At 69.8% G+C, this 27692-nt stretch overlaps 1 protein-coding gene across 1 annotated transcript; it reads left to right on the top strand.

The window, feature by feature from the left end:
- Nucleotides 1–519: 519 nt before the first annotated feature.
- On the top strand, nucleotides 520–26018 carry SLC12A5 (solute carrier family 12 member 5; the record flags this gene model as incomplete). Its single annotated transcript, XM_084296672.1, has 27 exons — nucleotides 520–628; nucleotides 12762–12856; nucleotides 13224–13355; nucleotides 13660–13806; nucleotides 14251–14305; nucleotides 15169–15299; nucleotides 15475–15716; nucleotides 15787–15998; nucleotides 17447–17614; nucleotides 18432–18530; nucleotides 18722–18779; nucleotides 19578–19752; nucleotides 20681–20799; nucleotides 21165–21263; nucleotides 21343–21462; nucleotides 21696–21800; nucleotides 21885–22053; nucleotides 22845–23040; nucleotides 23311–23480; nucleotides 23575–23706; nucleotides 23967–24074; nucleotides 24230–24352; nucleotides 24437–24624; nucleotides 24877–24891; nucleotides 25190–25323; nucleotides 25701–25809; nucleotides 25948–26018. The coding sequence occupies 26 exons, from the start codon at nucleotides 520–522 to the stop codon at nucleotides 25790–25792; spliced, it is 3393 nt and encodes a 1130-aa protein (XP_084152798.1). The 3' UTR covers nucleotides 25793–25809; nucleotides 25948–26018.
- Between the last annotated feature and the right edge of the window lie 1674 nt (nucleotides 26019–27692).

A 27692-nucleotide genomic window follows, 5' to 3' on the forward strand; every position in this document is an offset into this window, starting at 1 on the left:
TCCGTCTGCCGGCGGCGCCGCGAACCCCGGGGTGCGGGGCAGGGGGGGCCGCCCGCCGGAGGGGGGCTGCGGCCGGGCCCGGGCCTGCCGGGGGCTCCCCGGGGAGGCTGCGCCTCCGCCCCGGCCTCCCGCCGCCCCCGCTCCTCCGGGGCGCGGGGTCACGGCCCCGGCCCGGCCCTCGGAGCCCGGCGGCGCGGGGGCTGCTCGGGGCCGTGCCCGGGCGGGGCGGCCGCAGCACCACGGCTATAATTAGCGGCCGCGGCGCGCAGGGCGGCGGGCAAAACCCGGCGGAGCGCAGCCCCCGTCCCGTCCGTCCCGGCCCGTCCCCAGCACCCCCGTGCGGCGGCGGGTGCGGGGCAGCGCGGGGCCAGGCGCGGCGGGGGCGGCCCCAGCCCGTCCCGTCGAGCCGAGCCGAGCCGGGCGGGGCGGTGCCGCGGGCACTAGGACCCCGGTCAGCGCCCGGCGGCGGCCGCGCTCCCGCGGCAGCCGGAGCCCGGAGCCACTTGTGGCGGCGGGGCCATGAGCCGGCGCTTCACCGTCACCGCGCTGCCCCCCCAGGGCCCGGCGGCGGCCCGGGGCTCGGCCCGGGGGGCGGGGGGCGGCCGCCGGCCCGGCCGCGACGGCAAAGGTAAAGGCGAGCGCGGCGGCGGCGCGGCCCGTGGGGAGGGGGTGCGTGGGCAGGGTCCGTGGGCAGGGTCCGTGGGCAGGGTCTGGCGGGGAGGGGCCGGTGGGGAGGGGTCGGTGGGGAGGGGTCGGTGGGGCAGAGCCGGAGGAGCGGGGGCCGCGCGCGGAGCGGGGGCCGTGGGCAGGGGCCGCGGGGCAGGGGCCGTCGGGGCACCGCGAGCAGAGCCCCGGGCGCGGAGGCAGCGCGGCCGGGCCCCGGGGGGCAGCCGGGGCTCGGAGCGGGGCCGCGGGGCCGGGGGCGGCGGGGGCCGGGGCTCGGGGCGCGGCTCGGTAACCGGGCGGGACCCCTCTCCTCCGGCCTCTCCCCCAGGGGTCTCCCCGGCTCCATCCTCGTCCAAGGGGATCCGTGGGGCCGCTTCGGGCGTGCGGGCCGGGCAGCGCCAGGGCGTGCGGCGGGATGGAGCCAGGGCCCTGGGCAGCTCATGGGGACAGACGCTGCTGGGGCTGGGGGCACAGGCTGCCCGACCACGGGGAGCCCCGGCTGGCTCAGGGGAAGGAGCGCGGGGCTCGGGCTGGTCGCGAGTACCCCAATGCCCGGGCTGCGGGGTGGGTGCTGGCGCTGTGGCCAGCCTGGCTGCCGCCTCCCCATGCCCGAGGGACACGGCGTGGGCTGCGCCATCCCCGGAGCTGTCACCAGAGCCGTATCGATCCCAGAAACCTGACCGAGGGCAGCGCAGGGCTGTGACCTTGCGGCCTTGACAAAGGGCACCGGCGGGTGCAGCGAGTGGATGGGCAGGCACTGGGATGCCCCAGCCGGGCGTTGCCCCACGGTGGGCTCCATCCCCTTGCCCTGTGTCCCAGGGGAAGCCTCCGTGCGGGGCCGCTTTGTGTCCCACGGCCTCCCGGGGCGGACGGGCCCGGCTGCAGGAGCAGAGCTGCCGGTGCCGAGCTGGAGCCGTGGCCAGGAGCTGCTGGCTGGCAGCTGACCCCCCCCCGGGGAGCAGGGTGGGCAGAGCGGTGAGCTCGGGGTGGGGATGCGCAGGGGCCACAGCGGGGGCGTGCAGGACCGGTGACCCCCCCAGGGCCTCCCCTGCCTCCTGGCCGGGCTGTGACCTTGCGCCCTCGCAGAGGACACCGAGCGGCCTGGTGCTGCCGGCAGCCGCCCAGGACCGGCCCTGCAGCCCCCTCCCCGGGAGGGGACGGGTAGGCAGGGGGGGGCCGGGGCACCGCGCGGGGCTGTGTCCGGCGGTGCCGCCGCCCGGAGCGGGGCTGGGAATGGCCTGGGCAGGTCCTTGGGCACCGCCTGGCCCCTCCTGGCACCAGAGGAGCCGGCGTGGCACGGCCTGGGGACCTCGGCCCGGGGGTCCGTGCCGGTGGCTGGGGCTGCCCGGGGGGGCAGCGGAGGCAGCCGGGGGGGGGGGCTGTGCGGGGCCGCCCCGCTCCGGCCGCCCCCTTGTGCTGGGGGAGCCCCGACGGGGCGGCCGGGGGCGGGCGCTTTGCTCCCTGCCGTGGGGGCGGCGGCCCCGGGTGCTGCCCGGGGGGGGGGCCGGGACCCCGCTACCGTCGGGGTGCACCGGGACCGGGGGCGGAGCCGGACGCGGTTCGCTCCTGGGGGCCGGGGCCGGGACCGGGGCGTGCGGCTGCGGCCGGCGTCGGCAGCGGGAGCGAGGCCGGGGGGGCTGGGGGAGGCCGGGGGGTCGCGATGGGGGCCGGGGGTCTCGGGTGGTCTCGGGGGTGCGGTGCGGGGCCGGGGCCGGGGGCGGTGCGGGGCGGGGGGGGTCTCCCGGCGCGGCGCTCTCCGCCAGGGGCCGCTGCCGGCCCGGACCGGCGGGGCGGGGCGGGGCGGGGGCGGGGCCAAATCGCTCAGCCCCGCCCATCCCGACCCCGCCCCGGCCCTCCCGGCCCCGCCCCGGCCCCGCCCCGCCGCCGTTCCCGAAATAGCCCCGAGCGCGGCCGGGGGCCGCCTCCCCCGCCCGCCCGGTTGCCGTGGCAACCCCGGGATGCGGAGGGCCGGGGGGGGGCTCCCGGGGACCCGCTCCCCCCTCGGCCGCGGGGAGCGGGCCGGGGGCGGCCGGGGCTGTCGGGACCGGGACCGGGACCGGGACCGGGACCCTCGCGTTGGGGCCGGCCGTTCCCGGGGGCCGCCCGTGAGGAAGGCCCCCGGGGGTCGGCCACGGGACCGGGCCCCTTCCCCTGCCGCTGGCCCCGGGGCTGCCCCCGCCGTGCGGGCCGTGGGGCGGCAGCGCGGGGCCGAGCGGGGCCGAGGGGCGCGGGGGGGGCCGGGGCCGCAGCGGGGCAGCCCCGGAGCGAAGCCCCCCCCGGGCCGCCCGTGTCCCGAGGCAGCCGCGCTCCGTGGCAGTCTCCATGGCAACCCGCCGGTGGAGGAGCCTCTCTCGTTGCCATGGAAACCGGCCCCGGTGCCATCGCCGCTCGCTCCCGATGCCGGGGGGGGGGGGGGGGGGAGCCGTGCCCCGGGCCCGCCGGGCAGGGCGTGGGGGGGACCCCGCCGGTCCCTGTGGCCTCCCGGCCGCGGGAACCCCTCTGCTGGGGACCCCGGGGCGGGCGCCGGGGGTGCAGCAGGGCAGGACCCGGCCCCCCCGGCAGCCCCCCCAGCCCCGTGCGTCCCCGCTCCCGGGGCAGCAGAGCCGGGGGCAGAGCTGGGTGTGTGCGAGGGGCAGCGCCGTGCAGAGCCAGCACCGGGAGGGGCTGGGGCCCCCTGCCCCACGGCACCCCCCTGCCCCACGGCACCCCCCCAGTGCCCCAATGCGCAGCCATGGGGCAGGCAGAGCCGTGGGGCAAGCAGAGCCGTGGGGCGTCCCATCCCGTTTGGGTGCAGCGGGGCTGGGAGGGCGCTGCCGGGGACGTGGGGCGGCCGTGCCACGGGGCCTGGCCATGGCTGCCATCGTGCGCCAGCTCCGGGCCCTTGCTCAGCCCGGGCTCGGTGCGAGGTGGCTGCAGGGGCACGGGAGGGGCGCGGGGCAGCTGCTCTGTGCCAACCCACGGTCCGGACCCGTGGCCGTGTCACGGCTCATTCCTCCCCGTGCCGCTCCCGGCAGCTTGCTGTAAGTGGGGCACTGATGCCATGCCTGGCCCTGTGCCAGGCGCCTGCGTGTGCCCGGGCGCGGGGGCCACTTGCAGCTGATGGCGGGCCCTGTGCCCGCAGAGAGCCACCTGGCGCCCTCCGGCCCCGGCCCCCTGCCCGTGCCCTTGTGCTGCCCCGGCCCTGCTGCCGGCCCCAGTCCCAGGTGCCCGGCAGTGCTTGGGCCGCGCCAAGGCTTGTTGGAGCACACACCGTGGGGGCCGCGGCCAAGGGGTCTGCCGTGGGTCTGGCAGGGGTAGGCTGGGGCCGTTCTGTGGTCGGTCCCGAGCCCCTGGCACGCGCCGTGCGACCACAGGCCCCGTGCGACCGCCCTGCCCTGTGCCGTGGGACCCTGCGCATGGGATGGGCGAGCGCAGCTGACGCTGTAGCCCCCGCACTGCTGGCAAATCCCAGCCCCTGAAATGGAGCCATAATCCAGGGATTAGGAGATTAGTGGTCTTTCACGTGCTTGCTTCCCCCCCCCCCCCCCCCATCTGCTTTAGCAGGAAAATCCCTCTTGTGCTGAGCCCACGCACTGCGGCCTCCTGCGCCAAACGGCCACCTCGGTGCTCGGCACCTGCCCTGGGGGCTGGCCTCGCGCAGCCCCCGAGCCTTGCACTGGGGCTCTGCATGCTGCGTCCCGCCGGCCCCGGGGCTGCCCCGTCCCTGGACACAGCCCAGCCCAGCCCAGTGCTGGCTCCCGCTCAGGCCGAGGGTCACAGCGGTGAAGGCAGCACTGCAGCAGCTGTGCAGGCACGGCCCTGCGCTGCGGGGTCCCAGCAGAACACCACAGGTGGCAGGGCCGGGGCTGGGCAGCCGCTTCACTCCTCATCAGGTGCTCCTGGGCCGTGGGGAGCCCTGGGGCTGTGCTGGCGTGCACAGAGCTCGGGTGCATCCTGCTGGGCCGGTGCGCTGGGGGCGCAGCGCTGCTGGAGCCCCCGGTTCTCTGGGGATGCTGGCCCTGGGGTCCCGGCCTCGGCAGCGTGGCAGGGGCTGGGGGCAGCCGGCAGGGCTGGGGAAGGGCCACAGAGCCAACCCCTGCAAGGTGAGGCCTGGGAGCATCCGCGCTGCAGAGCAGCTGGCCCCGTACCAGGAAAAAGTAAACAATTAATTACAGCCGTCAAGAAGTAACTAACGCCAGCGGGCTGTCATGATCTCAGCCTGCTCCCGAGGAGATGCCGGGAGCTGCAGCCAGCTCCGGCTCTGAGATCCTCCTGGATTAAATGGGTGAAAGAAGGGGGGGCTGTGAGTTGATCTGTGGGGTCAGGGCAGCGTCCCTGTCTCCAGCCTGAAACTGTGCTGAGCCCCGTCACCCTACCCCAGCCCCATGCTGGCCTGGGGTCAGCCCCGGGGGGCCCCCAGCCCCATGTCTGTGGCACTGAGGGCCTGAGGGAGGGGGCCGTGTGCAGGTCTGTGCCAGAGCATTCCTGGCATCAGGAATCACTCCCCACTGCCCTCCCCAGGTGGGCTCGCTCCCAGCCTGCATCCCTCAGGGTCAGCTTTCCCCGCTCTGCATCACTGCTGCAGCCTCGGCCAGCCCCCAGCCCTGCTCCTGCCGTGGCCTGGCCATCCAGCCCCCCCCTTCCCCGGTGTGCAGCCGGACGCTGGCACGGCTGTGGGTGCGGTGGGTCGCTGCGGGCCACTCGTGCTGCAGGGCCGGGAGGGCTCAGCCCCGTGCTGGCATCCTGCGGGCGCTGCCTCTGCCCGGGACCCTGCTGGAGCCCCCCGGCTGGGGGCTGCCTGGGGCCAGGATCGCCCTGACCGCAGCTCTCGGTGTCCCTCGGGAGCTGTCAGACCCCGTTGGCACTGGGGTGCTGGGGTCCCGGGCAGCCCCCCCGTGCCGAGGGAGGGGCGCGGTGGCCGTCCTGCTGTGCCAGCTGGGGGGGGACCCGCAGCCCCCGCGTGCCCTGGTTCCTCCCCCAGCCCTGGCTGAGCCAGGCAGAGCGCTGCCCGGGGAGGTGGCGTGTGGCTCTGCTACAGCTCCTTCCCCCTCCCTCGCCTCTGCCTGCCACCGCTCCCCTCCCCAAAAACCCGACAGGGGATAATGCCTCCTGAATACATGATGAAGTGAGTAGTCAGGCTGGGCTCCGCCGCCGCTGCTGGGAGTGAGTGAGCGTGTGAGTCTGTGCATTGAGGCATCTCTGCACTGCAGCCTCCTCCTACATCCAGCCAGAGAGAAAGAGAAAGGCACGGAGGGAAGGCGGCTTGTTGCAGCGCGAGGCGCCGGCCCCGGGGAGGAAGCAAATCCCTCGCAGCCCCCGCGCCAGGACCGTAGCAGCCCCCAGCGAGGCAGCAGGCAGCGGCGCCATGCTGAATAACCTGACGGACTGCGAGGACGGCGACGGGGGGGCGAGTCAAGGTAAGGGGCGGCCCGGGGGCCGGCGGCAGCGGCCGACAGCGGGGCTGGGGCGGCCGCACCGGGAGCCGCGGGGGTCGGCGGAGCCGCAGCGGCGGGGGCGCGGGGAGAGCCGGGCGCTGCTCGGGACCGGGGGGGGGCTCGGGGAGGGGGCGCCGGCCGCGCCGGTGGGCTGTTGGTCGGGGGTCCCACGACGCCGCGGCGGGTGCGGGCGCTGCCCGTGCGGCGGGGGCCCCGCGGGGCTGCGGGCGCTGCGGGCGCTCCCGCCCCGGCTCCCGCTGCCGATCGCGGCTGTGGCTCCCCGCGGCGGCACCCCCGCGCCGAGCCGCCCCCGCCGCCCGGCCCCGCGCCCGCCGCTGCCGCAGTCCCGGGGAGCGGCGGCGCCGGACCGGGCTCGCCGCGGAGCCTCCTCCCGGGGCCGGGGCCGCTGCCCCCTCCCGGGCGGCCCCCGGCGGCGCTGCCCCGGTCCGCTCGGGACCCCTGCGACGGCCCCGCTCCGGCTGCCGCCCCCAGCCCTCCCCGCTGCCGCCCCCAGCCCTCCCTCCCCGTCCCCCGCTCCCGCTGCCGCCCCCCACCCCTGCCCACCCCCAGCCGCCCCCCCGCTCCGGCTGCCGCCCCCCAGCCCTCCCTGCCGCCGCCCCCGGCCCCGCCGCCCCCGGCCCCGGTGCCCTCCCCCCCCCCCCGCCCGCAGCCCCCGCCGCCCGGTGCCGCTCGGGGCCCCGCCGCTGTCCGCGGTGCTGAAGCTCGGAGCGGGGCCGCCCGGCCCGGCCGAGCCCCGCCGCAGCCCCGGCGCAGTGCAGGCGGGCAGGGCCGCCGCGGGAGAGGGGCCGGGGCCGCAGCCCCCCGGGGCCGTTGGGCCCCGGCGTTCGCTGCGCCACCGCCGCGCTCTGGCCCCAGAGCCCCCCGGCCCCCGCCGAGGCCGAGCCGCAGGGAGGGGGGTCCCCGGCCCCGCGGGGTCGTGTCCGGCCCCCGGCGCCCCGGCAGCAGCAGCGGTGCCGCAGCCTCCTCTGCGGGGTCTGTGCCAGGCGCAGGAGCCGGCTGCACCCGGGCGAATGCAGCGACGTGCGCGGGGGCCCTGCGGTGCCTCCCTGACCCCCGGTGCCAACCCCCGGGTCCCCTCGGGGTCTGTGGAAAGCCGCGGCCAGGAGGGCTGCGGGGGGCAGCCAGGTCGGGCGCCTGTGGTGCAAGCCCCCGGCTGCCTGCAGCGGGCTCTGGGCAGAGCAACGCACGATGCTTTTGGCTTGCGTTCTGCCCCACGGCCTGACTCTGTGTAGTTGCTTGTTTATTCATGGCTCCACTCAAGGTCAGGGCTGGCAGGAGCCTTCTGGGGTCACCTTGCCCAGGTGGGGGGAGCCACGCTGACCCACCACCAAACCCTTCCCCGGCTCCGACCCTCTTTGCTCTTTGCAGCACCAGGATCTATGCCGCCCATTACGTCTCCATCGTAGCAATGCTGGGCTGCGTAGAGGCAGGCATTCCTGCCGTGCTGCTCACAGGCTGCGTTCCTGGGGTCTGGCAGAGAGGCTGGACACAGTGCCACTACAGATGGATCGTGCAGACTGTCCCTGGAGCTGGGCCTGGCTAGCTGCTGCTTGTGGGGCTGCAGATGCAGGGCTGGAGGAGGCTCCATGGGGCTGGGGAGCAGAGGAAGGTGCAGGGGAGAGGCACTGCAGGGCCCCCCCCCATGCACCTGTGCTGGGGGTGGCAGGGGTGGAGGATACCCTGTGGCTGCTGCGGGGGGGCCGTGACTCTCCTCCACCCTTCCACAGAGCTCCATGCTCAGGGTCTGTCTGGTGAGGATGGTGGACACCCTAGCAGGGGGGTGGCAGAGCTGATGCCTGGCCAGCAGGGACACCCCCACTCTCGCAGGCCCTGCAGCAGCTGCTGACCCGCCAGTGACTCACTGAGACCAGCAGAGGAGCTGCTGAAGAAGCCCTGGGTCCCCACTTGTGCCCTTTCTGAGAAAAAGGCCACGCAGCAGCCCCTCTGCAGGTCCCTGCTCTGCACAGCCTGAGCGAGCTCTTCATGACAAGGGCTGGAAGGGCTCCAGTGCTGGCAGCCCAGCGAGAGCAGGGCCAGAGCAGACCCTGGGGAGGGGATGGGGAGCAGGGGAGCGGGCAGGGCTCTGCTGCCTGCAGTGTTCGGGCTGGCTGCGTGCACTGCTCTGCTCCGGGTGAGGAAGGCACACCCTGCTCTGCAGGCACCTGACTGTCCGGGCAGAGGAGACCCAGGGTGGGGAAGCTTTGCTGTAGCTTCAGTCCACGGCCATTCGTGGCAGGGCTCAGGAGAATCTGGGAAGCTGTTTAAATGCAGCCAGCCAAAGCGCCTGTGCTGGAAATCCTGAGCCTGCAGGGCCGGCTGATCAAAGAGAGGATAATCCCAGGTTTAGGAAGGAAGAGGATAGGTCTGAAGTAGCAGTTGGTCCAATTTGGGTCAGGCAGTGAAAGAATCCAGCCCGAAAGGCTGCTCAGCGTGCTGGCCGGCTGGAAGGGTAACGTGCAGCTGGGACGGGGGGAGCTGCACACCCCCTGCCGTGCTGCAGCTGGGCCCAGCGCCGCCGGGTGCGCTGCCAGCTGCCTGCACTGCCACCGGGCAGGGGACACGGGGGCTCCCTGTCCTCTTGGGGGTTCTCCCATGCTGGTGCCACCGGCAGATACCCTCACATGGGGGAGAAGAGAGCCCCGGGGAGCAAACGGGCTGCAGCCCTGTGCAGAGGTGCCAGCCACTGGCAGGGCCCCTTGGCCTTCCCCACCTGCCTTAGGGCACCCCTAGGCCTGCAGGCCGGTGCCAGGACCAGCGTGCATGTGGCCGGGTCCCCTGGGTGGCCGGAGCGTGACAGAACAGTGCTGTGGCCACCCCTGGCCAGGAGCTTCTGCGAAATGGCAGCAGCTGGGGCCATCAGCTGCAGGACACGTGCTTGCCCATGTGCTTGCCAGCCCGCAGGGTAGCACAGAAGTGCTGGCGTGACCCCGGGGCTGCTCCTTGCAGACAGCCCTGGGCAGAGTCCCAGGGAGCTGGAGGAGGCTGCCGCCAGCCACCGCCCGCGAACGCTCTGGCGAAAGTCAAGGTGCCCCCTGTGCTCCTGGGGGGGGGCAGCCCCACGGCCTGGGCACCTTGAGCAAAGCAGGCAGGCGCCGCCCCGCTCCTCCCGGCTCCTGCTCCTGCGGCTGGGGCTGGGACCTGGCCGGAGCCTCCCGGAGCTGTGCCGAGCAGCGGGCTGGAGGTGCCTCCTGCGGAGCCCGGCGCAGGGCCTGGCAGTGCTGCCCGGTGCCTGGCCGGTGCCCAGCCCTGCGGAGGGGCAGTGCGGGAGGAGGCGGCGGCCAGGCCTGGGCTGGGGGTGCCAGCAGGAGCAGGAACCTGGGCACAGGAGGGAGCGTGGGGCCAGGGCTGCCCCCGCAGCAACCCCCTCGCCCTCTGCTCCCACCTGGCCAGGGGCTGCACCCACAGCTCCCCGGGCAGGGCTTGCTGTGCCCGCTGGCCGTGAGGGAGCCCAGCTGGCCCTTGCAGGGTGCCGCAGGGGGCACAGGCTGGCTTCAGTCCTGGCAGCAGCTCTGGTTAATTAGCCCTGGGGTTTGGCTGCCTGGGCTCCCCCCGCCCCGTTAGCGCTCAGTGACTGCGCCATGTAAAACGATTAGGGAGGATTTGGGATAAGGGACACGATGCTTCCCAACGCAATTTAGGGCTGAGTAAAAAGCCATGAAATAAATTATGGTTGGGGCTACAGCCCTGCCTGAGCGCTGCCCCATGGGATGGCCGTGGGTGCGCAGGGATGGTGCCATGGCCGCAGGGTCCCCTGCAGGCAGCGGGGCCGGGTTTGGGATGTCCCAGGCACGCAGGGCCAGTGGTAACCCCTGCCGCGAGCAGGATTACGTGATAGCCACGCTGGGGCTGTGGTTCCCTGCCAGCAACCCAGCCGCGAGCCCTTCCAGCCGCCGCAGCAAATTAAAAGGCCGATTCATGTTGAGTGATCCCTGGGGAGGGGGGCGGCTCAACGCCGGGATCGAAGCCTGGCACGGCTCAGCTCTGCTCCGCTGGAGCCGCCAGCCCGCAGCCCGGCCCTGCTGCTGCCCGGTGCTGCTCGTCCCCAGGCTGTGCTGGGGCGACGGGGCCACGGCAGGCCCACGGGCACCGGGGTCACCTGGCGGCCTGCGGCCGGGAGCCGTTACCCCTCAGCGCCACGGGCAAGGACCGGTCGCAGCGGTGGCGGTGAGGGACGGGCGGCCGTGCCCGGGACAGGCTGCGGTGCCCCTGCCTGGCTCTGCGCAGCCCACAAATCCTCTGACAGCTGCTGGGGAGCGGCTGCACCAGCCCCTCTGCGGCAAAATGGTCTCCAGCAGGAGCGGGGAGAGCATCCGTCACCTGGGACCCCGCCGCTGTGGCACTTAACTCCTTCTAGTCTGCGGGGCCGGGGGGGCCAACCGCGCTCTGGGGACACCGGAGCTGCACTGTGCGCCCCCAGGCCTCCACCTCACGCCGCCCCGGGGCCTCTCCCAGCGCTGGTCCTCCCACTGGCACCACCAGGCGAGGGGCTCCTGTGCCCCAGGCCAGCCCCAGCAGCCCGGCTGGAGCCAGCGTGGGGCCACGGTCCCTCCGGTGCCGCCAGGGGCAGCTCTGGGCTGCGGGGGCCGTGGGGCATTGCCCACCCAGGGGGCCGTGGGTGCTGGCAGCAGTGGGTGCGGGGGTGGCAGGAGCCGGGTCCCCAGTGCCTGGGCTCAGGCCCCTGCTCTGGTGTCACTGGTATCCCGGGCAGGGGCCACGGTGCGGGGGGAGCGTGAGCGAGGTTTTGGGGTGCTGTGGTGGTGCCGGCAGGTCGGGGCAGTGCAGTGGCCTGGGCACCCCCTGGTGTGGCTGGGCTCCGTCACGTGGAGCTGGTCAGTGTCGGTCCCGTGGGGCCGGGGTGGTTTGGGGCCGTGGGGCCCGGTCACTGTGCTCGGGGGGTGCCGAGGATCCGGGCATGGTGTGGGGCACAGTGTTGGGGTGCCGTGTGGGGCCGGTGTCCATCCGGCTGTGCCGTTACATAAGAGCGGGAGCCGAGGCGGCCGTGGCTCGCTGTTGCCATGGAAACCAGCACGGTGATGTCGTCGGCTGGGTACCGGGCGGCCAGGCAGGGCCCGTGGGCTCCGCGCTCCCGGGGGGGTCCTGGGGCCTGCCTGGGCTGCCCGGACCCCGGACCACCCCCACCCCGGCTGCCCCCCACTGCCCCCCGGCAGCTGCCCAGACCCGGCCATGGGAGCGGGGCTGCACGGGGCTGTGTGGGGTGGGGGGGCTCGGCCGGCCCCCAGCCCTGCGCCCTCCGTGCCCCTCGCCTGGGGGTGGGGACCCCAGGGCCGGCCCGGCAGCACCCCTGTTTGCCTGGCGCTTTTCTCCTGTCTGCACGCTCCCCGGAGCCCGTGGGCTTTGGCAGCGGGGAGCTGGGCGGCTGCCTGTGCACGCGGCTGTTACGTAAGGGGCTCCTCGCTCGGTGCTTTTGGCAAAACCGGCCCAGAAAGGAGCGCGCTGCCCCGCGCTGGCAGCCCCTCCTGCGTGGACACCGGGCAGGGGCCGCCTGCGGCCGCTTCCCTCCCTCCTCTACGGTTTGGGGCTGGGAGGGACCTGCGGGAGGACCCCGTGGGCTCCGGCCCTGCCGTGGGCATCCTGCCGTCCCAGCTCCGCACCGGAGCGCGGGCACCAGCAGGAGTGTGCGGGTCGGCATCACCTGCAGCGCCGGCGGTTTCGCCTCCCAGCCGGCCAGGAGCAGTTGCAGGTGATGAATCACGACCGCACACAGGCAAACCAGCTCCACAGATCCCCAAAATGAGTCAACTGTCTGGAGGCAAACGGTCTTCAAAGGACTGCTCTGCTCTAAACACGTGCGGGTGTGTCCTGGGGCTGCCGTTGGTGGGTGTCTGCGTCGCCAAGCTCTGTCCCCCTGCTGCCAGGCGCTGCTGGGCTCTGTGCTCGATGCCGGCGGAGGGCACAGCTCTTGCCCTGGCCCAGGCACGCCGAGCAGCTCAGTGAGCCTGTCCCCACGGCGCAGTACGGGGCAGGCAGCCCCGCGGGTGCTGTAACACCAGGCTGCTCCACCGAGTGCTGGGTTCTTTGGCTCAGGGACATTTCCTCGTTTGGCTGCCCCATGCGCTGCCCCTCCAGCCCCAGCCCCTCTCCCTTCGCTGTTCAGTGGCTCTGCCTCAGCTCACAGAAATGCGCCACTCAAACGGCATCCGTGCTAGCTGCCGCTTTATTTCCAGCCTGATTTATTTCTGCTGCTCTGCAGCTCTCTGCTGCTTTCTTTGCTATTAAGCCTGACTCTGGGTGTCTTCTGCGCGAGGTCATTAATGCAGCGAGCAGCGGCAGCCCTTCCAGGCAGAGCAGCAGCTCTGCAGGCTCCAGGCAGCTCCCCTGCCCCAGGCAGAGCTGCAGGGGCTGCCCTCGGTGCTGGCCCCACCGGCTGCATCCCCTCCTCACCTTGCAGCCGCGGCACCCAGCTCCTGTGGTGCGTATCGGGGAGCGGGGCCGATGAGTTATTGCCCGTCCTGCAGGAGGGCCGGGCAGCCCGGTTCCCCCTGGATCCACACCAGTCGCTTTGCCCGGCGCTGGCACTGTGTGGATGTGCTCCAGTGAGCCCAGATGGTCAGAGCCACGCAGCTCTGGGGCCGGCAGCTCCTCTGGGGGCTGTGCTGGGACCGGGCACCACCGGCTCACCCCCACGTTCTGTCTTTGTAGGCGATGGCAATCCCAAGGAGAGCAGTCCCTTCATCAACAGCACAGACCTGGAGAAGGGCAAAGAATACGATGGCAAGAACATGGCCCTCTTCGAGGTAGGGCGAGCGGGCAGGCAGGGCAGGACCAGATGGATGGGACCTGGGGAGGGGGCTGTGGGGCACTGCGACGCCACAGAGCACCTGGGAAGGGTCCCCCTGCAGCAGGGCAGGCAGCGCCCCCGAGCCCTGGGGCGGGGGTGATGCAGCCCAGCCCTCAGGAGACACCTTGCCCACGGCGTGGCTGGCCTGATGTGACCAGCACCATGTCCCAGGGCAGCGTGTGGCCCACAGCCTGGGGGGGCCGGGTGCCACGGGGATCACAGCTCCACTGCTGGGGTGCACCGGGCGTGCAGAGCACTGCGGGGCTCTGGGTGCTGTGGGACCCCGGGTCTGCCATCACCTCTCAGGACGCTGCTCTCTGCAGGAGGAGATGGACACCAGCCCGATGGTCTCGTCCCTGCTGAGCGGGCTGGCCAACTACACCAACCTGCCGCAGGGCAGCCGGGAGCACGAGGAGGCCGAGAACAATGACGGGGGCAAGAAGAAGCCAGTTCAGGTGAGGTGCACGGGGCCACCGCTGCCCCTTTCTCCTGGCCTCTGCAGTCCTGGGCTGCAGCCCACCCCTGGGCTGCCAGGTCCCTCGACCCCTGCAGGCGCTGCCACCCAAGCGTCCCCCGTCACTCCAGTCCCCATAAAGGGCTTTGCAGGAGTAGGATCCCTCGCTCCCTCGGTGGCTCTTGCCCAGCCATGCAGCACACAGATGCTCGCAGCCACGTTGTCCTGTGCTCCTCTTGCCTGCAGCAGTGTGCACGCATGGGCGCTGCCCGCTGAGCCCTGACTGCTCCCTGCTTCCTCCACAGGCTCCACGGATGGGCACCTTCATGGGCGTCTACCTGCCCTGTCTCCAGAACATCTTTGGGGTCATCCTGTTCCTGCGCCTCACCTGGGTGGTGGGGATCGCCGGCATCATGGAGTCCTTCTGCATGGTCTTCCTCTGCTGCTCCTGCGTGAGTGCTCCCCGCGGCTCCTGCCCCTCGGTCTCATCCCGGGCACTCCCGCTGGGCCAGGGGTGTCTGTCCCCCCCGGCAGCCGGGCTCCCCAGGATGCAGCAAGGAGCAACAGTGCTCGTGGTAGCGCTTGCTGCCTGCTCAGCCGGTGCTCCTGCCCCATTTAGCAAGGAGAAGCCGCCCGGCTTCCCAGCGGAATCAGAAGCGGAACGGTGTTTGAATCGTGACCCAGATTGCACCTGCAGCGTGGGTGGGATGTGGCAGCAGTGCCCACTGCCCGGGGACCTGCATGCCCTGTTGCAGCCAGCCGCCCTGCCGGCAAAGCACCCGTCATCTCTGCCCACAGCCTGCTCTGGGGCCCTGCTCTCCTGTTCCGCTTCCCCACCCGCTGCCCGAGCGAGGAGGGAGCTCTGCCCGGTGCTGACACTGTGTTTCCTCCTGCAGACGATGCTGACAGCCATTTCCATGAGTGCGATTGCCACCAACGGCGTGGTGCCAGGTAGAGCAAAGGCCCTGTCTGCGCGTACCCGCGGCAAGGGGTTCCGGCTCCCTCGTGGGGTGGGCGCCTGCCGGGTCCCCCGGCCCCAGATGTGCCCAGCCGAGCTCTGGGGCTTCCCCATGCCGCACACCCTCACCGGGCGGCAGCTGTCACTGGCGGCCCCGACCCTCTACCACCAGCCCCATGTGGGTTCCCCGGGGGGGGAGCGCAGAGCTGGAGCCTCCGCCCCGTCCCCAGAGCTGCGAGGTGCAGATGGCAGCGGGAGCCGTCAGACACGGCTCCTCCTCTGCCAGACTGCAGCGGCCGCGGGGGAGCCGCTTCCCCAGCAGAGCCTGGGTGAGCAGCAGGAGGAGGATGGGTGCCGGGGTGCCAGGGAGCGGGGAGCCCCCGTCCAGGAGAGGCTGTACTCGGGGCTGCTTCCCTGCACGTCTGCTTGGCCCCACAGAGCCAGGAGCAGGCGAGCTGCACACGCCCTGCTGCTCCGCGGGGCTCACACGGTGCTGGCAGGGTGTAATTAAAGCTATTTATCATCCTGCCGCCGCGGCGGGGCCATCGATCCCTGCTGCCCAGCTGTAAGGGCTCCTCTGGGAGGATGGAGCAGGGCATGGCCTGTGTCCCTGGGGCTCTAGCGCCTGTGTGGCTTTTCAGGGGACAGGTGTCCCCATGGCTGTCACACCCAGCTGCCGGGCTGCTGGGAACGGCTCTGGTAGTTTGGCCGTGCCAGGGCTCAGGACAGCTGAGCTGCTCCCTGCTGGAACGGTGTCCTGGGGGTACCCAGGCCCCTTCCTGCCCTCTGGGACCCTGGCCGAGCTGGGACTGCGCGTCAGGGTCTGGCTGGGGCCAACCTTTGCTCTCTCCGGCAGCGGGCGGCTCCTATTACATGATCTCTCGCTCCCTGGGACCTGAGTTTGGTGGGGCCGTGGGGCTCTGCTTCTACCTGGGCACCACCTTTGCCGGCGCAATGTACATCCTAGGCACCATTGAAATCCTTCTGGTGAGTGCCACGGTCCTTCCCCCCACACAGTGCTGAGGGTTCGCACCCTGGCAGTGTGGCTCTGCCCTTGCCTGCCCGTGCTGCTGGGCAGTGTGTCCACGTGGGGGGCCAGGGGTGCTCCCCAGGAGCTCTTCGAGGCTCCTTCCCCTGGCAGTGATGCCGTTCTTTCCTTCAGGCCTACATCTTCCCACCCATGGCCATCTTCAAGGCCGAGGATGCCAGCGGGGAGGCGGCAGCGATGCTCAACAACATGCGCGTCTACGGCACCTGCGTCCTGACCTGCATGGCCACCGTGGTGTTCGTGGGTGTCAAGTACGTCAACAAGTTTGCCCTGGTCTTCCTGGGCTGCGTCATCCTCTCCATCCTTGCCATCTATGCCGGTGTCATCAAGTCAGCCTTCGACCCACCGAGCTTCCCGTGAGTATGGCGTCCTGCGGGGCGGCGGGGGCAGGCTGGCGGCACGCTGCTGAGCACCCAACGCCCCCAGGATCTGCCTGCTGGGGAACAGGACCCTCTCGCGCCACGGATTCGACCTCTGCACCAAGGTGGTGGTGGAGGGCAACGAGACGGTGGGCTCCAAGCTCTGGGAGCTCTTCTGCACCTCCCGCTTTCTCAACGCCACCTGCGACGAGTATTTCACCATGAACAACGTGACCGAGATTGAGGGCATCCCCGGTGCTGCCAGCGGCCTCATCCAGGGTGAGTGTGCGGCGGGCAGCGGGTGCGTGGGTAGCTGCCCCTCGGGCATGGAGCAGAAAGCTGGTCCCAGTCTAGGAGGTGCGGGGCAGTGCAGGTGAGCCCTGCCGGGGGGATGCTCTTGCCCTGAGGCGCGGCCATGCCAGCAGTGGGAACGGCTGCACCACAGGACCAAGCCAGGTGCCCTGAACAGCCAGTGGGAACCCGACAGTTCTGAATGACACTGAAAGGCTGGGGACGAATAAATCCTCCTTTTGTTTTCTCTTCGCCTTTGGAAGGCCTGATACTGACCTGAGGTTTAGTGAGGAGTGATTGCCCCTTGGGGGTACTGTGCTGCTGCTGCTGGAGCACACGCGCTGGGGAGCAGGAGCTGCTCTGCAGCCGGGCCTGGAGGGCGGCCAGGGCACAGAAAAACCTCGTGAATGCGCTGGGAGGAGCCACTTTTGACCTGTTTTTCTGGAGCTGCTGGTGCATTTCCCAGGTGCTCACGCTCCTCAGCTGGGTGCTGGAGGACGATGCTCCTCGCCACGGTCAGGGTGTTGGGCTGTCGGAGCTGCAGCCCTGGGGGGACGTGGCGCAGTGTATTTGCTCAGCATTCAGGAGGCTGCTGGTGGCCTCTGCTGCTGTAACTGAATTGGGAGGTGCGCGGACAGGCTGTGCCCCAGGCTCTGGGTCCCTCCTTGCAGGGAGAAATGTGCCTTTTGTGTGAGGACATGGGCTGTGGTGGCAGCTGGCAAGGGCTGTGTGTAGCGGGGACTGCCAGACCCGTCTGTAACCGGGGGGGTGGTCAGGGGACGTCTCGCTCCTGGGGAGGGATGTGCAGTGCCAGGTGCTTCGGGCTGGTCCTCGCAGACCTGCACAGACCCCACGGGGCAGCCCCAGCGCGATGCTGCCGGCCCCTGCCCAGCCGTGCCCACAGCGCTGGCTGCTTTCTGCTGCTCCAGTTTCTTGCTGCGATCTGTGGCCAAGGCAGCACACGCGGGGACACTAAGCCTGTTACATCAGCCCCACACTCATAATCCCATCAAAAACACTATCAAGTTACTTTGACACGATCCACTTTCCTTAAACCTATGTTGATCAGCATTAATTATATTACCCTCTTAATTATTTGCTACTGGAATCCCATGTCAGCTGCTCCAGTATCTTGCAGGGACGCTGCCAGCAGCAGGACATACCTGCTCCGGGCACCCGTTCGTGCTGCCGGCAGTGTCCCTGTGGCCCCGGTGTTGCTGAAGTCCATGGGAGGCTGGGCACGTGCCATCCCCCACCGGCCAGACACCAGCTGCCCTGGCTGCGGCTGTGCTTGGCAAGGCTGGGCAGGGGACGTGGTGCTGGGCACCCCCGTGCTCTGTCCCTTCTGGGTGCGGGGCTCGGGGACGCAGCCATGTGCACGGGCAGCTCCCCAGCGACATCCTCACGCTCACCGCGCCGGTTGTGCCTCCTCACAGAGAACCTCTGGAGCTCCTACCTGACCAAGGGTGTGATCGTGGAGAAGCGGGGGCTGCCCTCCGTGAGCCCCCCCGACACGCCAGTGGACATGGACCAGCCCTACGTCTTCAGCGACATGACCTCCTACTTCACCCTGCTCGTGGGCATCTACTTCCCCTCGGTCACAGGTGGGTGCCGCCGGCTCCCCGCTCGCACGTGCCGCCGTGCCTGCTCCTGCAGAGCCCCACGTGCGCCGCCCGCTGCCGCGGCCCCCGTGCTGGCGCGGGGGTGGATCACAGCCCGTCCTCCCACGCAGCTCCGGAGCCGGGTGCCTCGCTCCGCCGTGCTGACGTACCCGTGGCGCCGGTATTTATAGCTCCCGGGGGAGGAGGAGCCCTCCCCTGCCCCAGTCCTGCTGCAGAGCCCGGTGGGACGCCCCGCAGGCTGTCCTGGCGCCGCACTTGCTGGAAGGGCCCAGCAGTGCTGGGGGTCCTGGCACCTGATGGCCCTGCGACACCGCTCCACGCACGGCCCCTGGAGCACTCCCGCCTGGCGCTCGCTTGCTGGCACGGTGTGATTTTTCATGGATTTGTGTCACATCAATAATGCAGGCTGAGCCACAGGTAGCTGCATCCCCGCTGCGGGATGCTGCTCCACGTGCAGCAGCAGCTGGGCTGCAGGGCGCATCCGTGGGGCCGTGCTGGACCCAATGGCACCAGCCGTGACAAGACCCTTTCCCTGCAGCCACTGCCACTAACTCTCCTGCTTGAGCTAATTAAGGGCTAACGAGACAAGTCACATAAATGGGTTTTGTGCCTAATCCTTCAGTGGCCTCAGACCGTGGGTCAGGTGGGAAAGTGCTGGTGGGACGTGGGGAGCCTGCTGCGGTGCAGCCAAGTGCCTGCTCCATGCCCCGGCACACGGCCCAGCGGGCGTCCTGCTGTGCTGCTGGCCTGGACACACGGTGGTGCAGCTCCCACCCCTGGCACCTTCCCCTCTCCCCAGGCATCATGGCTGGCTCCAACCGCTCGGGGGACCTGCGGGACGCGCAGAAGTCCATCCCCACAGGCACCATCCTGGCCATCGCCACCACCTCTGCGGTCTGTATCCTTCAGGGCTCGGCAGCGCCGGGGGTGAGGCCCCGCAGGCTGTGGCTGCAGGGCAGAGACTGCTCTGGGTCGGGGTCTGGCAAGGTAGCTGGGTGCCACTGCCCGTTCTGTTGTGCGGGGCCGGGGACAGGCAGGGTGGGTGTGGGGGGCTCTGCACCTCCCAGGCTCTCCTTGACTGCCCCGCAGACATCAGCTCCGTCGTGCTCTTTGGGGCGTGCATCGAGGGGGTCGTCCTGCGCGACAAGTGAGTGTCCCCGGGCCGTGCGGGGCAGGTGTGGGGTGAGCTGGGAGGGACAGGCTGGGGACAGGGACAGCTGCATGGGGACTTGTCAGGGAGCCACAACTGGGACGACTGGGACAGGCATGGTGGCACTGTGGGTCTGGCGGGGACAGCGTATGCAAAGGGAGGGTGCTGAGGCTGTGCGCTGCTGGGGCAGGCTCTTGGGGGTGCAAACCTTGTAAGAGGCTCTGGGGGCTCGTGTGCCTCTTTCCCCATGGTCCCTCCCGCCCCGGGCTGTGTGCAGCTCACTTGTTTGTCAACAGGCAGCGCCTGTATGTAGGGCAGCCCAGCTGGCTGCGTGCGGTGGGTGACACTTCTGGGTCGCCAGCACCAACACAAACTGGATCCGAGCTGCACACAGCCTTAGTTGGCCTCCTGCTGGCAGAGGGGATGGGAAGCCCCCGTCCCACATCCCCCTGTCCCCACAGCCGCCGGAGAGGAGCTGGGATGGACCCCAGCCACCTGAGCTCGCACTGCCTGGCTCGTGCCCGAGAGGCAGCAGCCAGGGCAGGGCCCTTCTCAACTCCCATCCCATCCCATCCCATCCCATCCCATCCCATCCCATCCCATCCCATCCCATCCCATCCCATCCCGTCCCGTCCCGTCCCGTCCTGTCCCCTCTGTCCCTCCCCTCCCCTGCGGTGTCCCATGGTGGCCAGCTGGCCGCGGGAGCTGGCCCTGCACCACCCTGACACTCTCAGGGCAAGGGTGGCTGGGGCTCGGCCAGGGGATGGAGCTGTGAGTGGTGCTGGTGCCCTGCAGGTTTGGTGAAGCTGTCAACGGGAACCTGGTGGTCGGCACCCTGGCATGGCCGTCCCCATGGGTCATTGTCATCGGCTCCTTCTTCTCCACATGTGGGGCTGGGCTGCAGAGCCTCACCGGAGCCCCACGCCTCCTGCAAGCCATCTCCAGGGATGGGATCGTGCCGTTCCTCAGGGTAAGTGTCCCCAGACCCCGCACAGCTCCTGGTCTGCAGCACCCACTGTGGCTGCGGGTCCCCCCGGCGGCACTCCCGGCGCACCGGTGCTGCCCAGCAGCCTGCCCTCATCCCGCGGGCACCGGCGCCGTGGCGGCCGTGATGGGTTTGGACGCGACATGTCGGTGGGAGGAGTGTGCTGGGAAAGGTCAGGATCCCCCTCCCCCCTGCTGCTGTGCCGCTTAATATTTTATCTGCTCTCTGAAGACGCGTTTTCACAACCTCATCTCTCCAAATCCAAACCGACAGCTCCCCCCAGGGAAGAGCAGGCTAATTTTAACTGTGCTCCTCCACCCTGCCAGCCATGTTCTGAGCTTTCTCACAAGGACTGCAGCCTGCGCCCTCTAATGCGCCCAGACATGCATCCGCAGCCCCCGCGCCCCCCAGACCCTCCCCTCAGCCGCTGCCCCCTCTCCCTGCGCCCCCTCAGCTGCAGGAGATGCGGCTGCCTGGCGCCTGGCAAGGGTCCCGGGGGCTGGGGCTGCTCTGCAGCCCCTGGGGGCAGGCAGTGCCACTGGCTGTCGGGAACAGGACTGTGCCCGTGCTGCTGGCCCTGTCTCCACTTCCTTGTGGGACCTGCACCAGTTTGTGGAGCCTCTGGTACACGAGGGGGGGGTCTGACCCTGTGGGGCTGTGCCGAGGAGCCTCTGGATGGGGTGTGGGGACACCCTGCACTGCTGGCCCCAGCTCCGTCACTGCCCCAAGAGCAGCTCGGCCAGGGGGTGCATGGCACTGGTACATCTGTGGCACAGTGACCCCGGGCCCCTTCCCAAACTGGAGCTCGGCCTCCACCACCTGTGCTGGGGCCGGGCTGTGTGCTGCGTCCACGGGCTGCACGGTGCCGCCTCCGCCGAGCCCCTAACGCTCTGCTCTCCTGCCCCACTCCCAGGTCTTCGGCCATGGCAAAGCCAACGGGGAGCCCACATGGGCTCTGCTGCTCACCGCCTGCATCTGTGAGATCGGGATCCTGATCGCTTCCCTGGACGAGGTGGCTCCTATCCTGTCCATGTAGGCAGCATGCTCTGTCCGCACACACCTTCAGCAAGGGGGTGGCCGGGCCTCATGCTCCATGCCCCGGCCGGGCAGGTTGCCCCTGTGGGTCTCCACCACTTGGGGAGGGCTGGGACAAGCACACGGCCTCCCACAGCCCCTTAACCCCGAAAGAGGCCGCTCTGGGGGTGCACCACATTGGCTCTGGGTGTGGGGCCCCACGGGTTCCAGTGCAGCCGGGGTGAAGCGTCTTCCCATGCCCGTGGGCAGGGCCCTGGCCGGCTCCGGCTCCACAGGGTCGGGGCGTGCAGCGGAGCCTGGCTGCACCCTGGGTCCAGCCCAGCCTCCCGGTGTGCCGGGCTCAGCCTCTTTCTTTCCTGCAGGTTTTTCCTCATGTGCTACATGTTCGTCAACCTGGCCTGCGCGGTGCAGACGCTGCTGCGGACACCCAACTGGCGGCCACGCTTCCGCTACTACCACTGGTGAGCCGGGTGGGCGGCGGGCACACGGCCGACCCCAGCCCCACGCTGCGGGGCTCTGACAGCGCCGTGCCCTCTGCAGGACCCTCTCTTTCCTGGGCATGAGCCTGTGCCTGGCGCTGATGTTCATCTGCTCCTGGTACTACGCGCTGGTCGCCATGCTGATCGCCGGCCTCATTTACAAATACATCGAGTACCGCGGGTAAGGGCGGCTCAGGGGCTGGCAGATCCTGGCCAGCGCCACTGGCCCCGCAGCGGGGTCTGCAGCGCCCAGGGGTCCTCAGCTCCCCACGACCCGCCCGCTCCCCCCGGGATGCTCTGGGTGCTGAGGGGCTCTCGCCTTGCTCCACTGCTTGCGGGCTCCTGGCGCTGCCCAGTGCAGGCACCGGTGGCTGGAGCCGTGAGCATCCCCTGAGGCGCTGCCCTGTGCTGCAGGGCGGAGAAGGAGTGGGGTGACGGGATCCGGGGGCTGTCGCTGAGTGCTGCCCGCTACGCCCTGCTGCGGCTGGAGGAAGGGCCCCCCCACACCAAGAACTGGAGGTGAGGCCGCGGGGTGGAGGGGTGGCGGCGGCGCGGCGCCGGGCAGGGCGGCCGCAGGAGCTGACTGCAGGACCTTCCTTCCAGGCCCCAGCTGCTGGTTCTGGTCCGTGTGGATCAGGAGCAGAACGTGGTGCACCCACAGCTCCTGTCCTTCACTTCACAGCTCAAAGCAGGCAAGGGCCTCACCATTGTGGCCTCTGTGCTGGAAGGGACCTTCCTGGACAACCACCCGCAGGCGCAGAGAGCCGAGGAGGTGAGAGCTCGCCAGTCCCTCCCTGCGCTGACGCCTGCGCTGGGGCTGGTGCCAGCTCCGTGCCGTGGCCACCGTGTCCCTGCAGAGCACCCGGCATTTCTGCCCTTCTGCGGGGCTGCACTGGGAAGGCACTGGCACAGAGGGGCAATGGCACCCGTAGGATGCCTGCCCCGCTCCCCGGGACACCTGGAAGCAGCCAGGTGCTGATCCTGCCTCCTGGCTGTCACTGCAGGGCTCAGCACAGCACCAGCGGGGGCTGCTGTGCTGCTGTGCTGAGCAGCCCCTCAGCTGTGTCCCCGCAGCCCCAGCCCTGCTCACGGCCCTCGTGGCCGCAGCATCGGGCTGTGCAGGGAGGGAGCCTCTCACCACCAGAGCCAGAGCCCCTCCTCCCCCCGCACCTCCGCACCAGCCAGGCGGCACATTAATGAGATTAAGCCCTCAGAAGCAAACAGTTTCTCTCCCATGCAGACATGTTATAATTTCTCTGAGTAAATAACTCTAATTGCTGCTCTGCCGCCCGTCAGAGCCCTGGCACGGGGACACCCTCAGCTCGGCACGGCGCAGAGCCACGCGCCAGCTCTGCTTGCAGACGAGCCTCCTCTGTCCCAGCCCCAAGCTGCCGTCCTGCTGTGGGGCACCGCACCCCACAGCCCCCTCCCCACAGCCCACACCCCACAACCCGCTCCCCTCCAGCACCAGCCCCCTGCACCCCCCCCACCCCAAGGGCAGCCCCGGGCGCCGTCTCAGTGCTGGGCTCCCGCGGTCCCTGACGCCGTCTCTCCCGCCGCCAGTCCATCCGCCGCCTGATGGAAGCGGAGAAGGTGAAGGGCTTCTGCCAGGTGGTGATCTCCTCCAACCTGCGGGACGGCATGTCGCACCTCATCCAGTCCAGCGGGCTGGGCGGGCTGCAGCACAACACGGTGCTGGTGGGCTGGCCCCGCAGCTGGCGCCAGAAGGAGGACCACCAGACCTGGAGGAACTTCATCGGTAGGGCTGCGCGGGGCCGCTGGGCTGCCCCGGCCTCCGGGCCCTGTCCCGGCCACCGCTGGGGTGCAGCCGTGAGCAGTCTCAGCTGACATGGTGCTTTTCCCTTCCCTTCCCTTCCCTTCCCTTCCCTTCCCTTCCCTTCCCTTCCCTTCCCTTCCCTTCCCTTCCCTTCCCTTCCCTTCCCTTCCCTTCCCTTCCCTTCCCTTCCCTTCCCTTCCCTTCCCTTCCCTTCCCTTCCCTTCCCTTCCCTTCCCTTCCTCTCCCTCCCAGAGCTGGTGCGAGAGACCACGGCCGGGCACCTGGCCCTGCTGGTGGCCAAGAACGTCGCCATGTTCCCGGGCAACCAGGAGCGCTTCTCGGAGGGCCACATCGACGTCTGGTGGATTGTCCATGACGGGGGGATGCTCATGCTGCTGCCCTTCCTCCTGCGGCACCACAAGGTAGCTCTGCCCTGCGCATAGGTGGGGGTCTGGGGCCAGGGCCGTCCCCACCGTGCCATGGCCACACCTCCCTCCCGCCCTTCCTTCCCCACAGGTCTGGCGCAAGTGCAAGATGCGTATCTTCACGGTGGCACAGATGGATGACAACAGCATCCAGATGAAGAAGGACCTGACGACATTCCTGTACCACCTGCGCATCACAGCGGAGGTGGAGGTGGTGGAGATGGTGAGTGCTGGGCTGGGGGGGGTGCCATGGCCCAGGGTGCTGCGCCACGGGGATGTGCAGCACCACGGAACTGGGGGCACTGGGGCACACAGCATCGTGGTCATGTGCAGAGCTGGGCAGATAGCACAGACTCGTCTAGATGTGCAGCCTGGCAGCACCACAGGGACTCGCAGGCCCATGGGACCACGCAGGGCCGGGGAGGGGAGCAGGGAGTGCTGCTGGCCAAGCCCCACAATTTCTCCTGCTTCCCCATCCCACAGCATGAGAGCGACATCTCTGCCTACACCTATGAGAAGACGCTGGTGATGGAGCAGCGCTCCCAGATCCTCAAGCAAATGCACCTCACCAAGAACGAGCGGGAGCGGGAGGTGAGGCCGCAGGACAGCCCCGCTGGGAGCTGGCTCCGTGGTGGCTGTGCCTGAGCTCCCCTCAGCGTGTGCTGGTCCTGTGGGAGCTCTGGGCTGGGGCCTCCTCTCGAGCCCTCTTCTGCCCTGCTCCCCCCACTGATCCCTATCCCACACAGATCCAGAGCATCACGGACGAGTCTCGCGGCTCCATCCGGCGCAAGAACCCAGCCAACACACGCCTGCGCCTGAGTGTCCCCGAGGAGCAGGTGGGCGACGGAGAGGAGAAGCCGGAGGAGGAGGTGAGGCGCCGTGCGAGGGGTCCTGGCCTGGCCACCAGCGCTGGTCCCTGCCCCCTGCCCACCATTCCCTCTGTTCTGCTGCAGGTCCAGCTCATCCACGACAAAAACGCCACCACCTTCTCCAGCAGCTCCCAGTCCCCTGCCGATGAGGCGGAGACGGCCCCTGAGAAGGTGCATCTCACCTGGACCAAGGAGAAGACCGTGGCTGAGAAGAACAAGAGCAAGAGCCCCGTCAGCCCTGAGGGCATCAAGGACTTCTTCAATATGAAGCCGTACGGCCCCACATGCCGCTGCCCCGTCCCCTGTGCACTTTGACCAGGCCCATGGGTGCACCAGGGGCTGGCTGCGCTGGCTCCATCCTTGCTCTGAGCCCCCATGTGCAGAGGGGTGGGCGGGAGGGGGAGGTCGGGGTCCCCACACAGGAGCATCAGGAGGACGGGGTGCTGGGGGACACTGGGGTGCGTGCCTGACACTCATTTTCTCTTCCTTTCTCTCTTTTCCCAACCCCATCGTGATCCTGGCAGGGAGTGGGAGAACCTGTAAGTATGTGGGGTTTTTGGGGGGTCAGGGTGGGGAACCGGCAGCTGCTCGTGGGCCCTGTGCACAAGGGCGGCTCCGTGAGCCCGAGCAGGCAGCACAGGCACACCGAGCGCAGCCCCGCAGCTTGCAGCCACTGGTGTGGGTTTGGCACCACCAGTGGCCGTGCCAGGCAGGGCTTGCTGTGCCCGCAGCTCGTGCCGCAGCCTGGTCCTGTCCCCCCTGCCTGCCCCCGGCCCCTTGGGGCCCTGCATGTGGCTGCTGTGCCCAACCCTGTGCCCATGTGTGCCGTCTCCCCAGGAACCAGTCCAACGTGAGGAGGATGCACACAGCTGTGAAGCTCAACGAAGTGATTGTGAAAAAGTCCCAGGACGCCAAGCTGGTCCTGCTGAACATGCCGGGACCACCCCGCAACCGGAAAGGGGATGAAAACTGTATCCTTCCTGCTGCCCCGGGGCCGGGGCACAGCGCCTCTCTGCAGGGTGGGGGCCAGGACTGGGACCCCGGTGGGGCCGGAGCTCTTGCACTGCTCTGGTGCTTGAGCCCAGGCGCTCCCACGGCTCCTGCCTCTGCCTGAGCCCGACCGTGTCGATGGCAGCAGCCTGTGTGCCTGGCGGGTGCGCTGTGGCCATGGGGGGCAGCAGGCCATTGGTGTTGCACCGCACATGATGTGCCGGCTCATCGCGGGGCGGCTGCCTGCTGTGAGGGGCTCAGACGTGGTCCCAGCCGCATGACATGGAGCCCAGCGGCTCCCTGGGTGCAGGGCTGTCCCCGTGCTCCCGCTTGGCATTCCTCCTTGACAGCCACGCAGACATGGAGTTTCTGGAGGTGCTGACGGAGCACCTGGACCGAGTGCTTCTGGTGCGTGGTGGGGGCCGGGAAGTCATCACCATCTACTCCTGAAATACCGCGCGAGAGAGGTTTGTCCGCACCCCGAGAGCCCCGCCACCCCCTGCACCGCGCTCCTGGAGGGGAGGAGGGAAGGCCTGATGGCAGCCGGTGCGCAAAAACTTCACCTGGCTTTAGCCGTGCCCCTGATCTCTCCATTCGAACTGCAGCACCAGATCTTCCGGGAGCATCCAGCACCAGAGCAGCTGTTCCTCATTGCAACGTCACAGCACTGCTGTCCTTGTTTATATATAAATATATACAGTGTACCGCGGACTGAGCACCGGAGCCCAGCGCTGCCGCCACCGCCGGCCCCAGCAGGGCCAGCCCCCGCTGCCGGCCCCCACGCTGCTCCTCGCGGCCCCCCCAGCCAGGCAGGAGGGCAGCTGTGCCGAGATGGGCTCCCGGGCCCTGCTGTGCTGCTACCCCCCTGCGGAGCTTGGCTGGATGTGCCTGTGCCCTGTGACTGCCCGATGCCCGACGCTCACGCCCTGCCTCTCTGTGGAGGTGCTGGGAGAAGAGAGAGGCCACCAGCATGCTTTCCTCGCCGGATGCTCCTCTCCCCACCTCTGGCAGTGCCCGCTGGCCCCGGGAGGGCCGGGGCCCCTGACTGTGCTGGGCCTGGAGCGCCCCGACTGCTGCTGCCCGTCTGGAGGCCATGGGCCATGCTCACGGAGAGGCACTGGAGATGGTTTGGAGGGGGCAGAGGGTGGGGGGCAGCCGAGAGGGTTGGGATGCCGGAGAGCAGCAATCCCACTGCAGCATGAGCTCTGGCCTGGGGTGGGTGGCGATGATCCTTGTCCCCCTCCCTGCTGACCCCGGCTCCCTCTGCCCTGGCTCTCGTGCTGCGGTCACTGCCTGGAGCCACAGTGTCTGCAGTGGAGCAGATGCCCCACCGTGCACGGCGTCAGTCGGAGCCGCTCGGGACTGCGGGGGTGCCGCCAACCCCAGGCACCTGTGCCTGCTCGTGGCCTGAGCGCAGAACTGGTGCCACACTGGGGGCTCTGGGGGCTGTCTGGACCCCACACTGGCCAGCCCACCAGTCCCCTATGTCCCGCTGCGTCTGCAGGGCTTCACCCCTAGCCCCTAACCCTGGTCCTAGGCAGGCACAGGTGCTGCCATGGGGCTCTAGGAAACTTGGGATTTGCGGGTAGTTTTTAACATATGCAAAGTCTGTTTGACTGGTCTCAGCCCTGCTGCAGCAGCTCTGGCTGGGCCCTGCAGCAGGGAGGTGGCTGTAGGGGCCCCGTGCCCCCCTGGCACTCGTGGCTGCGCTCCCTCTCCCCAGCACCACGCTGCTGCTGGGGCAGTGCCGTGGGCAGACCCCAGAGCCCCTGGAGCCGCTGGCCAGGGTGGCGTGGTGCAGAGCCCGTCCCCTCCCGCCACAGCCCTGCAGCAGGCAGCAGGACGCGGCGGGACGGCGTGGGACGCCCCTCAAACATGTCCTACCGTCGGCAGCAGCTGCAGAGCCACCCCCGTCCCCCACAGCATCTCTCATGCCAGAGAAACTGAGGAGCTTTTAACAAATGTGAACGGTTCCAGGAACCACGCAGGAAGCGGTGCCGGGGGCAGCCATGGCGTGCCGTCATCCGGCCCCGGCCCCATGTACATAGTGTACATAATACAGTATGTGTATTTTTAAAGTGATCATATTTATGTTAATAGAACCAGATGAAGTCTATATATAGAGATCTATATCTATACTGAGAGATGCAGGGCTATGCTAGCACCAGGCTGTGGGGACGGAGGTGTGACAGGCTGCTCCTGCAAGAAAAGGGCGCCCATCCGCCGGCACCGAGCGCCCTGGGGTGGCGGTGAAGGCTGTCGCCTTCCCCAGCCATCAGCAGCCCCTGGGAACGGGCCAGGTTGTGGGTTCATTCTCTTCTTGATTTAGCTTCTTAAAAGTTTCAGGGAA

This window comes from Netta rufina (genome assembly GCF_964035555.1).
Source record: "Netta rufina genome assembly, chromosome: 16".
NCBI classification, from domain to species: domain Eukaryota; kingdom Metazoa; phylum Chordata; class Aves; order Anseriformes; family Anatidae; genus Netta; species Netta rufina.